The 14,045-nt window shown below is 37.3% G+C and overlaps 1 protein-coding gene across 1 annotated transcript in view; it reads right to left on the reverse strand.

The window, feature by feature from the left end:
• Positions 1–13,506, reverse strand: part of acadvl (acyl-CoA dehydrogenase very long chain) — a 21,479-nt gene extending 7,973 nt beyond the window's left edge. The window contains exons 1-8 of the mRNA XM_079865795.1: positions 13,024–13,506; positions 12,067–12,136; positions 10,966–11,043; positions 9,014–9,086; positions 8,721–8,785; positions 6,055–6,189; positions 5,820–5,964; positions 2,677–2,816 (exon numbers count right to left, since the gene is read on the reverse strand). Coding sequence (XP_079721921.1) covers positions 2,677–2,816; positions 5,820–5,964; positions 6,055–6,189; positions 8,721–8,785; positions 9,014–9,086; positions 10,966–11,043; positions 12,067–12,136; positions 13,024–13,097 — 780 coding nt within the window. The 5' untranslated portion in view covers positions 13,098–13,506. The remainder of the gene's footprint in view (positions 1–2,676; positions 2,817–5,819; positions 5,965–6,054; positions 6,190–8,720; positions 8,786–9,013; positions 9,087–10,965; positions 11,044–12,066; positions 12,137–13,023) is intronic.
• Positions 13,507–14,045: the final 539 nt, after the last annotated feature.

The following is a 14,045-nucleotide window of genomic DNA, read 5'->3' on the forward strand; positions in this document are numbered from 1 at the left end:
AAAAGTAATCCATCCGGCTCCAGGGGGATAAACGAAGGCCTTCTGAGGGTAATTTGTCATAAAAATATACATATTTAAAACTTTATAAGTGAGAATATCTTGCTTCGGCAACGGTCGACGCGCGTCCTACGTCATGGATGCCGGTGTATGACGTAGGACGTAGTGTAGGAAGCGTCGTGACGTAGAACGAAGTACAGCTAAATCAAACACTACATCCTACGTCATACACCGGCATCCATCTGCCGTGAACGCGCGTCGACCGTTGCCGGAAGCAAGATATTTTCATTTATAAAGTTTTAAATATGTATATTTTTATGACAAAACCGCACGGATTACCCTCAGAAGGCCTTCGTTTATCCCCCTGGAGCCGGATGGATTACTTTTGTGAAGGATGCATGCACATTTTGGGACCTGAAGGAGGTGGACCCCATAGCTTTACATTATAACCACTGAAAGATCTAAGACATTTTCTAAAATAACTGAAAATGTGTTCTTCTGAAAAATGATTGACATATGCATCTCTCGAACGGCTTGAGGGTGAGTAAAGCATGGGTTAAATATCATTTTTGGCCGAACTATCCCTTTAAATATTTTTTTGTAATTTACTGCCAAAGTAATATAACAGAAAGTTATACATTTATATATATATATATATATGTGTGTGTGTTTTGTTAAAATATGAAAAACGCTACTAGATTTGCTATGTTGATAACTGTGGAAACACGTCATCACAGTGTGAAAAGGGTCTATTGTATAAAAGTGCACATTCTAAGCCTCAAATATAATATATGCATATAGTCCCATTTTAATGTCGAGTTAGATCCCCACCCCCACCCCCACCTAACCTTAATTATTTCTCTGACCATAGATGGCACAAAGTCTCAAATCTCAACAAATTTGCTGAATTTATAATTGTGTCAATTAATCTGAATATTAATTGCATTCAGTCGAAACAGTTAAGATTAACCTATATAGTTTGGTTAACATTGTGTTGTGATAAATATAATTTTTTTGTGTCTTTGAGGACACAATGTTGGAGTAAAAAAAAGAAGGCCTCAAATGACATGTTGTTACTACTAGTATTATTCTTATTGTAATTCATGGGGTTTTTACTTAAGATAACTGACGAGCGTGGAAATGTTCATTAAATACAGTAAGGGGTTAAAAAAATCCCTCTAGCCCCCAGTATGAGCAATAAAAACCGTAAGGCTTGCTAAGCTCCAGTAACTATAACAGTTCTTCTTCACTTATATACACACTACCGTTCAAAAAGTTTGGGGTCAGTAAGATTTTCAATGTTTTTAATAAAAGAAGTATCTTCTGCTCACCAAGGCTGCATTTATTTGATTAAAAATACAAACAAAAACAGTAATATTGTGAAATATTATTCCAATTTAAAACAGCTGTTTTCTATGTGAATATACAGTAAAGTGTCATTTATTCCTGTGATGGTAAAACTGAATTTTCAGCATCATTACTCCAGTCCTCAGTGTCACATGATCCTTCAGAAATCATTCTAATATGCTGATTTGATGCTCAAGAAACATTCATTATTATTATCAATGTTGAAAACAGTTGTGTACAAATTTTTCTCAAAATTCCTTGATGAATAGAAAGTTCAAAAGAACAGCATTTGTCTGAAATCTAAAAAGCTTTTGTAACATTAAACACTACCGTTCAAAAGTTTGGGGTCAGTAAGAATTTAAATTTTATTTTTGGGGGAAAGAAATAAAATAAATCAATACTTTTATTCATCAAGGATGAGTTAAACTGATCAAAAGTTACAGTAAAGACATTTATAATGTTCGAAAATATTCTATTTTAAATAAATGCTGTTCTTTTGAACAGAAGTCAAGTATTTCTGAAGGATCATGTGACACTGAAGCCTGGAGTAATGATGCTGAAAATTCAGCTTTGATCACAGGAATAAATTACAGTTTAAAAATAGAAAACAGCTGTTTTAAATTGTCATAATATTTCACAATATTACGTTTTTTTATTGTTTTTTATCAAATAAATGCAGCCTTGGTGAGCAGAAGATACTTCTTTTAAAACATTAAAAATCTTACTGACCCCAAACTTTTGAAAGGTAGTGTATATATGTATATGTATATGTATATGTATATGTATATGTATATATATATATATGTGCTAAAATGCACTGTAAATGTTCTTGGGTTGTTCCTAGACTTCAATGAGCAACACACATGAAAGATACAGATATCCTTGATATAGAAAATTGCATTGTCATACCAGAAAACCCCCCACAAGCACACAAACAGCCCAGTGACAAGAAATACAGTAATGAATGACTGTACTACTGACAGAGGAGATTAATAGTAAGGTGACATCATCCAACCATTTTTAACTGGACAAAGACCAGCCAGTGATATGTTCAGTGGTGATGCCCCCTAGTGGCCACAAAAGATGTGTGTCTGTCTCTATCTGAGATATCTGTGTCGACATCATGCCTGTTGCTATTTGTGTATGTTAATGATAAGACCACACACACACACACACACACACACACACACACACACACACACACACACACACACACACACACACACACACACACACACACACACACACACACACACACACACACACACACACACACACACACACACACACACACACACACACACACACACACACACACACACACACACACACACACACACACCTGATCCAGATCTTGCTTCCATTCAGGGTGTAGTACTGGCCGCAGGGGGAGCGAACTGCAGTGGTTTTAATGGAGGCGGCGTCAGAACCGCTCGCTGGTTCAGTGAGACAGAAGGCAGCAATGTTCTCTCCTACCAGAAACACACAGCAGAGTTAACATTCAGCAACTACAGACAATATTCAGATTAGTGGTCACCATTTAGTTTTTCAATTTCAAAGTCTTACATTTTTAGATTTGGTCAGCTATATGTATATATATATATAATATATTTGAGAAAAGTGCCATTTTGCACTTTCTAGTTTTTGCTAGTTATTTTTTATTGCTATAATATAATAGTCCGGTTCTAAAAACAAAACTGACAGTGAATTAAGACTAAAGACAATGGACCAAAACAGACATATGATATTTTAAACATTTGTAAATGCAGTAGTGGCTAAAAGTGATGTCTGGAGGGCATATTTGTTTTTAATGTCCATACAAATTCAATTAAACCATCAAAATGTGAGGAAAATATTTAATATTATTTTTTAAACATTTTAAATATGGGGCAAAAAAAATACTAAACTTGGTTGAGGTATTTATCTGACAAAATTATTTGGCAAAAAAGGGAAACTACAGATACAGGTTTTATTTCACATGCAAAAAAAAAAAAACACACAAAAAAAACTGTGGTTCTCTCATTTTTGCATGTGTTCATAATTTCTTTGTATGATAGTCTGGCCAAAAATGATGCCCTCACAATTTGGCATGTTTCACTGTGTTACAACTGCAAGCACAACTATATAAATCATTAACAAAATTTGTATAATATTTGAATAAATGGTGTAGTAGATGTCAGTTTTCACTACTGTATGTAAACATTAACTTAAAATTTGTCATACCCTTGCACAATATTTGTTTACAATGCTTTAAAGAAAAGTCATGCATTTTATGAAGTGTATTAAACATAAACAAACAACTTTTTTTTCACAATCATGACACTCCCATTTGTATATGCGCAAATGTTATGACTATTCCCAAAATATATGCTAGAGCTGCACATTATGAATAAATTGAGTATCACGATTTTTTTTGTTTAAAACAGAGATCACGATTCTTCTACGATTCTGAACGCCAACTAAACAAAATAACATGTAATTTACAAGAGGTTCTGACAAAATATGTATTACTGCAGTCTATTTAAAATGTTTAATTAATCTGAATGAATTATTTAAGAAAACAAAATCGGTTTGAATGAATGATTTAATGACTCACTTGGTTCATTACTGAATGAATTAGTGTTTTTGAACGATTCTCTTCTGAATGATTTATTGACAAGTACATCTTCTAACAGTCACTTGTCGCCTCCTACTGGCGTTACGATGTAATGATACAACTAAAGAGCCAAGTTACTTTCAAAAGGATTTTCTCTATTTTGATCACTTCCGTAGACATCAGTGTTTATATCCAATATAAAAACTTTTATCCCAGTGCTTCTGTGATAATAGGGTATGAATATTTGCAACACAGAAATCTTTTAATGATTAATCTTGCAGCTCTAATACATGCCAAGTTAAAGGAGACATATCATGCTTTTAAATCGTTCCTTTTTACATATAAATCATACATTTGTAGTCTATATAAAGCGGAACTGCAATGCTTGGGTCTGAATTCCTCATTATTATAGCTCCACAGGCCCCTTTTCTACCTCTTTTCTGATGTGCGTCTGAGAGCAACTCGTTTTGGTGCGGTCTCTTTAAATACAACTGAGACACGTCATACCCCGCCCCCTCTCCAGGATGCAGAGGTTCAACTCCACCCCGTTCGGCCATTTTTGTAGTTTGATAGCAGAGATACGATTATCTAGCGGCACAGAAACTTTTTATTCACACGTTATTAACAAAATGTCAACAACGGAAGACTTGTCCAGCCAGCCTTACATGTTCGAGCCAGACTCGGAGCCGGAGCGAGATGAAAATGAAGACGACGAACCTGCAGAACAACGTCTTCATATGGATGTATCGCAATGGTGTGTTACTGTATTTACACATGAAACTTTGGTCTTCCGAACTTTTACCACCGTGTCGATTTATTTTGATTAATATGTGCGAGGGAGAGAGAGCAAGACAGCGTCTAGTTTGGAGACGGTGTCTTGTTTACACTTTCGCCTGGCTCCGAAGAGAGAGAGAGTGCGTGCGCGCGACCGGTGAAGCAGCCGATTCTGTTCCCTATCGGAATTCCTGTTCCCTTTACGCAAATCATACTACAAATCATGCATAGTTGCCGAGTTACCATGCGTACCATCAGAACTGAATACGACCAAGAAGCACAACTGGATATACGGGAAGCCAATAGGTTAAAAAAGGATTGTATTTTTTCCCGAAATTTAAGCGTTTTTTTTATTGTTTTTATTTTTATTAGAAGCGAATTTCCCCCCATCTGTCAATTCAATCCAGATTATTTCTTTTCAAATTTAAAACGTTATTACAGATTTCAATGTAATGTTTATTAAGGCTTTGATTTATTAAGGTTTATTAAGGCTTTGACGCATGCGCTGTCAGCAGACACGGCTCGTTCAGGGCAGGGGGAACAGGAATTCCGGTAGGGAACAGAATCGACTGCTACACCGGGTCTCTCTCTCTCTGCTCGTTCTTTCAGTTAAACATGCGCCCTGTCACAAGCGCGGCAGTTCATCTACATTAGACGGTGTAATGAAGCGTGTGGGTTACTACATCCAACAACCGAACATTTTAACTTACCCTCTCGTAACTTCTGCATCTTTTAGCTTGGACTACAAAATTGCAGCGAGAAATAAAAATGGCGGATCGCTCGAAGTGTTGGGCTGGAAGTCAATGTCCTTATTTGGCAGTTCCGCTGCAAATACTGTGACGTAATAGTTCACAAAACGTCATAGATAACAGAAAAATCGGAACAGGTTGAAAAATAAGGCCAAAACAGAATATAAAGATATCAACGAAGCACCTGAAGAGAATAATTTAAACTTTTCTGTACTTCTAAACACTCCAAATATACAACAAAATGCATTTAAGGGCTAAAAAAGTGGATTTAGCATGATATGTCCCCTTTAAAGTCCCCACTAAACATTGCAGCAGAGGTTGTGTGTGCTCTTTCCACTATACTGAATCTCACTCACCGGTGGCCAGCTTTGGGAGGTACTTCTCTTTCTGCTGAGGGTTACCAAACAGCAGGATGCCCTTGAAGCCAATGGACTGATGGGCGCCAAGAGTGATGCCCACACCCAGATCATGCATCCCAACAATCTCCACCAGCCTGGCGTACTGCAAACGAATGCAGCAAATTCATGTGTATCTCTAGGCTTCTGCTAGTTTATGTATCTGCCTCCTACACAAATGGATCTGTGATCTTACCTGTGTGTTGGTGAGGCCAACGCCACCAAGATCTGCGGGTACCTGAAGACCGAAAGCTCCCATCTCCTTCAGGCCTTCCATTGTGCGTTCCTCCACCATCTCCAGAGCATCATTCTTCATGGGGTCATTCACCTCCTGGAAACCCACAACGGCACATTGCAGAGCAGGTGAAAAGACTATACCCATGCCGACTGCCTATGTATTTACACTAAAATCCCAGTTCCTGGTATAGTATTCTCCCATAGCAAACTGTTTCTGTCATTTTTCTAATAACTCTATCATAGCCAATCACAACTAAAGGGATAGTTCACCCAAAAAATTATGTCAGTAATTACTCACCCTCATATTGTTCCAACCCCGTAAGACTTTCGTTCATCTTTGAAACACACGACTTTATTCAACTATTCTGTTACGTAGTGTATATTCGGACAACATCAGAACTTAGGCTCACTATTGGCCAGCATCACACACATGACCAGCGTCGGCCAACAGTGAGCCTACATTCTGACGTTACACTACGTGGACTCACGTCAGAGGCTCACACAGAAAAATATGAATAGTTGAATAAAGTCGTTATTTTTTAGTTTTTTTGCACACAAAAAGTATTCTCGTCGCTTGATAAACTTATGGTTGAGCCACTGTAGTCACTTGGACTATTTTAAACATTGTCTTTACTAACTTTCTGGGCCGGCAAGTTTCAATTACATAGAAGCCTATATAGATGAGTGAGACAGCTCTCAGATTTAATCTTCATTTGTGTTCCGAAGATGAACGAAAGTCTTGCGGGGTTGGAACAACATGAGGGCGAGTTTGGGTGAACTAACCCTTTAAAGGAGTCATGACCTGCAATTTTCACTTTTCCACGAGAATCAATGTATGTTATGATTGCCTAACGATTATACACTGGCCGGGAAGCCGATATTTAAAAGTGAAGCATTCGTTTACCCCAGGGTTCATAAACCAGCGCGCGTGCACGCGCACTCAAATACGAGATTTTGATTTCAGCTCCGACTTGACGTCATGACGGGGCAGGATATACCACATATGGACACCGCAGACCTGCCGCAGGAAGTGCGCCCTGGCGCCCCTCCTCCCCTCATATTCAGTCGAGAAAGAAGCAGAAACGTAGTGCACACTGAGTTGCTCTGTTGTTGACTGCCAGAATCAACATGTAAATGTGTTTTCTCTCCCAAGAACGGACCAAGCTGTCAGGGACCAGTGGATTAAATTCATTTTTAATGACGCGGTTCCTACAACCCTTCCCACTGGCTTAACGTTATGCGTCTGTGCTAACTAAACATTTTACGCCGGAATCCTTCACAAATTTGAGGCAATATCAGGCGAAGTTGGCATCGAAGCTCGGGAAAAAGGGGCCATTTTCAACAATCAGACACTTGCCTGCAATTGAAACAGTAAGAATGTGTTTTTATTGCTCTACTCTGTGTAACAAACAGCAGCCAACTGCTAATGCGGCTATTGTATGCTAGCGGGAGTATTAGCTTCGAGGTAAACATGGGGAATGGCTGCTAACGTTACTTTGCAAACAACAAATGACTGAGATCATCATGAATTCGGCTATTGTATATTGATTGCCTAACGCTTATATATGAGGCGCCGTCTAGTTTGTGTGTGTGTGTGTGTGTGTGTGTGTGTGTGTGTGCGTGCTCGCGTCTCATATGAGTATGTGCGTGGAGAGTTCATATACATGTATGTGTGACTACTTAGTATGTATGCAAGCGTGTTTCATATATGTGTGCGTGAATGAAGTTTGATTTAAGCCCTAAACGGCGCCTCATACTTATACACTGGCCGGGAAGCCGGTCGCGGCCAGGTCGGGTTCATTCATAATTTGCGCCATGATGTCATTTTGGAATGATATGCTAAAGCGTCACCTGCGGTGTCAACCCCCTCCTTCCTGCCACCAATCAACGCGCCCCTCATTTGCATTATTAAAATGACTGTCCACGACAGCCAAAATATCGCATCAGATCTCGCGAGACAATAATGCCTTCAGAAATAAGGGTCTGAGGAGCTCTGTGTTTATTTTTTTTTCACTTTTCTTTTTTAGAAGGGCCTGAAAGACTATAATACAGCAGTAGGTATCCAAGGTAATACTAGGTCATGACTCCTTTAATGATATTATACTTCTGTATGCATGTATGTGTGTGTGTATATAGTAAATGGTGTGTATATTGTATAAAATGTAATTTATTCCTTTGATCAAAACTGAATTTTCAGCATCATTACATTTGCTGTTCAGGAGACATTTATTTTGATCAATTAGAGATGCATGATTCTGGACAACTTGAGAATCAAGATTCAAACAAATCACGATTCTGGACAGACAACTAAAGAAAATAATTTACTAGAGGCTCTGGCAAAATGTTAATTGATACAGTTTATTTAAATGTTTAATTAATTTAAATAATATTTACAAAAATTGGTTTGAGTGAATGATTCAATGACTCACTCATAAATACTTTGCTCTTTCATTACTGGATGGAAGGTGGAATGCATCAATATTTAATGTGTGCTTAATTTTGTCATTGTTTGAGTTTTCAATGCTACATGTTATCAAATATTTAAGAAATTTCTATCTAATAAAAAAATTCAGTCTATAAAATAAAAGTGATTCTAAAGCAGAAATGTAGGCGAATTAAACTTACTTCAAAAAACTTACTGCACGGCCCAACCAACTCATTGAGGAACTGCGCCTGCTCCTCATTGAGCACTACAAGGGTGGATGGAAAAAGATTCAGGACAAAAATAACAGTAAACACACTGAAGTGTGAGTATAATGAATAACAACAGTTCAACAAAGCCTAAAAGCAATGCAAAAAAAAACAATCAGTTTAATTCAACATTTCCCAATTTTGGCAAATATAACATCTGGTGACGATATCAAAGCAACCCATCTAAGAAAATCATGTGTTGCAGGAAAAGAAAACTTGGGAGTCACCTGAGGGGAAGGGGAACACCTGAGAAGTGCTGATTTGCCCTTTAAACATGTTCACTGCAAAAGATTTTGACTCCTGAGGGAAAAAAGAGTTATGAGCGTCTCATAATAAAATAACAATACTACCTCTATATTATATGAAAGCATGTGGCATCACATTTGTCTTATAACTCTCCTGATATATCTCAAGACAATAAAAAGTAGCATTTGTAGTTATAAGTTTGCCTGTCAAATCAATGCACGGAGTAAAAGCACAATGCGTCTGAATCCAGAACACACTGCACGACTTATAAAGTCATCGGATCGGTGTTTTTCTCACACTACACGACTGTCTGGGCCTGGGGTGCTGTTTAGTTGCTGTTGTGTGCACATTACAGGACAGATCGGCGACAGGGGGTCACACAGTACACAACAATTCAATGTCTGGTCTGCAAACTACGGCTGTGTCCCAAATCACCCCATATACCCTAAATAGGGCACTATTTGAGTAGACAACCATTTGTAGTGGTGTCCAAAACCATAGTGGACGTTATCGAGTGCACTCATTCAATCCCACAATGCACCGCAATAACGAGTGTACAACCGATGTACGCTCAACGTCTAGAGAATACCCATGATGCACTGTGAGAGTCGCGCGCCGAATGAATTCCCGTGTCTGACCAGAAGATGGCGAAGTATAACTTCCTTTTTACTTGATTATTAAACTGTTTAGCTAAGTAAATGTTTTCATTACTACTGGAGCTGCCAGTTTTATAACTTTCAAATGATTATTAAATAGCAAGCACAAACTATGCAAAAGTGGCAGAGCTTCTGGATTCACGTTCCCGTTTTCCTTCACTCCTTCAAGTGGACTATATTAGTGGAGTAATGTAGGGAATAGTGAATGAGGGTATAGGGGGCGATTTCAAACACAGCCTTTCACAACCACACGCGAGGATTGATACAGGAAACTACGCAAGATGAGACTGGTTTTATTCCTGTAAATATGATGCATGCAAGATGCTTGTGATCCAAGTTGCCTGTGCGCCGATATGCAGAAAAAAGTAAAAAAAATAACCGTCTGAATATGCATACTTCCATAAAAACAGTATGTGAGCCGAGTAGAATGTCCGAATTCATAGTATTAATAAAAGAGTAGGCGAAAAGTCCCCGGATGACCTACTACTTCCAACGGGATTCTGAAGTGTGCATTCGATGGACACTTTACTGTCCCATGAGGCCACGGGAGAGGATTTGTGAATGGAGGTGAAGTGACGCTGTAGGTCACATGACAATGACAACATGGCGAATGTAGTACGTACAAATTTAATACATACTACACACACTCATACTATATATAACATACTTTATTTTAACAGTCGCAAACCAAACGTAGTACCTACTATAGTATACAGTATGCGATTCCCTTATGACTTTCCCTAGCCTTGCTTAGTTGGGGACATTAAATTTCACATTTAATTTAATATTCAACAATAATATTGACACTATTATACAAGAACTGAACTGAGCTGGACGATGACATCTCGGTTTACTCCAGAGCGGCTATATATATATATAAATGAACTAAATTAATAACTTTTTTATAACAAAAATGAAACATCACTGAACTTAATTAAGCAGAACTGTGACGATATTTTCTTCTGGAAACAAACTTTTTTTGCACTTTTTCCTGTTATCTCTGTAAAGCTGCTTTGAAACAATAAAAAGCACTATATAAATAAATGTGACTTGACTTGACTTGTTTCTTGGGATCTCATTGGCTGTGGGTTGACGACAATGTAATTATCAATCAAAACACATTTCACACTGCATGACTCTGAGATCATACACACTACATGATTGGCACTCATGTGAACGAGCGCCGATCTGCTTCCGAGTTCAGGCATTTGTCCAGAGCTGTGGGTGAGTGAAACTCAGGGCTAAAACGGTGCAGTGTGTGCATAACACTCACGTACCACATTAAGAGCCGTCTTCTCAACCTTCTCAGCTGTCGTGGCGGCGTCCCTGCCGACTACATTCTTGTCCAGAACAGCCTTGGTAAAAATAACAAGAGCTAGTTATCGGTTTGTTTATAAGAAAATTGCACAGAAATCTACAGTATTACATTTTGTCAGTATTGAACAACCAATAGGCTAATCTTGATTATGACTCATTTCATTGGTTTAAATGAAAGTAATTCTAAAATAATTAACTAGATAAATGACAACGAGTTCACATTTGCATTTGGTATGCTCAGGGCTTCCTAAGCAATTTCAATTTAAAGGGATAGTTCACCCAAAAATTAAAATTCTGTCATAATTTACCCTCAAGTTGTTTCAAACCTGTCTTTCTTCTGATGAACACAAACGAAGATAGAGATGAAGACGGTAGCCATTGACTTCCATAGTAGGAATTTTTTTTTTTTTTTTTTTGGGTGTTCAACAGAAGAAAGACACTCATACAGGTTTGGAAACAACATAAGGATGAGCAAATGATGACAAAATGTCATTATGGAGTGAACTGTCCCTTTAAGAGGGTTCAAGGACAACATGACAAAGTGGCATGTAAAGATTTCCATAGCTTGACGTTGTTACAAAAAAAGGCTGCCAAGTAGAGCAAAGAGCAAAGACAAGCATCACATAACCTACGCTTATAAACCTTCCCTCACACACAAACAAACTACGTCCTCATACACAACATACTAACCAGCATGATACTGAATCAATCATAATAAGCGTCATAATAAACAATCATAAAACAATCATAATAGCATCTCTATATATTTATTCAGTCACACAGATTGATGATCAGATTTGCTGTAGGTCAAACACAATATTTACATAACATGTAAGACCGCATGGCAAAAGCTCGCGCGTGTCATGTGAACTGGACGTGAACTTTACTCCAGATTCATATTAAAGGACAAGCACCTGTCTTTTTTCCATGGCACCTGACCAGATTGACTACAGCCTGATCTGTTCTGGACACAACGTAGTTAAACTGACTCTGTGACATAACCTAGGACTGAAAACATGATAATGGATAATACATTATAGAGATGTAGCGATTGGTCTCACCTCTGCCGCTTGGCTCGAGTAAAGACGGGCGTTCTGCGCTGCCACGAGAGCCCCAGTTTGGTGCAGCACTCTGATAAAGCAGAGAAACTCATAAATAATCATATTATAATAGTGATATAAAATGTTTCGGTAACACTTTCTTTTACGGTGTCCTTGTTACATATGTTACATGTACTTACCATAGTAATAACAGTAAATTATGCATAATTACATGCAACTAACCCTCAACCAAATCCTATCCTAACCCTATAGTAAGTACATGTAGTTAATTAATATTACTCAGTACTTAAATATATAATTACACTGTAACAATGACACCTTAAAATAAAGTGTAACCAATGTTTCTCTCACAGTCATGTGTCATATATTGTTATTACCTCTTCTGCATGTTTCTCAATACACACACATACATATATACACATACATATACATATACACACACACATATATATATAAGCTCTCTCTCTCTATATATATATATATATATTATATAAGTTATAAAATACTTTAAAAATACTTGTACATAAAATATACATGTATATTTTTGTATACAATCTACAAATATATATATATATATATATATATATATATATATATATATAATAAATACAAATGTATAAAATACTTGTACGTAAAGCACAGAAACTGATTTCTAGATGATTATTATTTTGTTTCTATTATTCTTTCAATTTGTTTTAGTTGTAGTTACAGTAATCTAAATTACATAATTTGTCTATATGGGGAGGTTATTTTTATTTTATTTTTTTAACAAATTACTTTTTGACCGATTTCCTACATAATTATGTTAGCTCTGTGTCTAAAAGGTGAGTTTAAAAGGATTTCAAACTCATTTTCAATTTAATCTAGAGCTGTTCAACTGAGTTAGTTTTCAGTTAACGAATTTCTTCTAACGTTAGATAATAACCTTGCTCGCCCTGAATGAGAAAACAGTCTCACCCTGTGAACGCTGGCTGTAGACGGAGGACAGAGCTGCAGATCGCAGGACTTTGAGCAACTTTACGCAGCAACATGATGGTGATGATGAAGAAGAAGACCGGGGGAAATGCTTCGATTTCTTGCCGAGCGTTGTTTATCTCCCGTGAAGCGGAAGTGTCAAACAGTTGTTGTTGTTGTTGTTGTTTTGGAAGTGTCAAACTTGCCTACGGATCGAAGACAAAATAAAAAGTAATTCGATGCCGATAAACAACGGGAGAACAATGTCCGGCTAGAGGTAATTCGGTTATGTACTGAGAGCGTCCTGCAATGCAGCAGAACCGGTTTTATTTCGCCCTTGACCGCAGACCCTCCTCCTGACGCGACGCGACACTTCAAATGACGTGTGAAATAGCTCGCAAAATAAGAAAACCAGTCAAACGACGAGGTTCCCTGATTCACTGCACAGCGCACCGACTACCGGAAGTGCATCTCTTTTCCTTTAGTCATGTAACACTGATCTCAGATCAGCTTGTATAGACGTTCTGTGGGAGGTGCTACAATGCGGCTGAAGTTTCGTAACACAGTGACACGGATACAAATAAAACAGTATGTTTCGTTAGAAGAAGAGGATTATATATATAAATGAAATGATCATTTTTATCAAGCTCGTTTATTTCATTTAATTAATAGGTAATTTTCATTGCCATTTAAGTGAAATTACTGAACTTAAATTTATGATATGATCATTCTAGAAGAAAATTTCAGATGACAATTAGAGGCTTTTGCATCTGAACTCTTCTATATATATATATATTTATATATAGGGCTGTCAAACGATTAATCGCGATTAATCGCGATTAATCGCATCCAAATAAATCGTAAATTAATCGTTTGACAGCCCTAATATATATATATATATATATATAAGACATTACAATAAGATAAGGTATAAGATACCATTCCTTATATACTAGCTATTTTGAATATCTTAGAAAGTGATAACATTTACGCTATATCATAATGATAATAATGTCATAACAATA

Source organism: Squalius cephalus (assembly GCF_949319135.1).
Source record: "Squalius cephalus genome assembly, chromosome: 3".
In the NCBI taxonomy this organism is placed as follows: Eukaryota; Metazoa; Chordata; class Actinopteri; order Cypriniformes; family Leuciscidae; genus Squalius; species Squalius cephalus.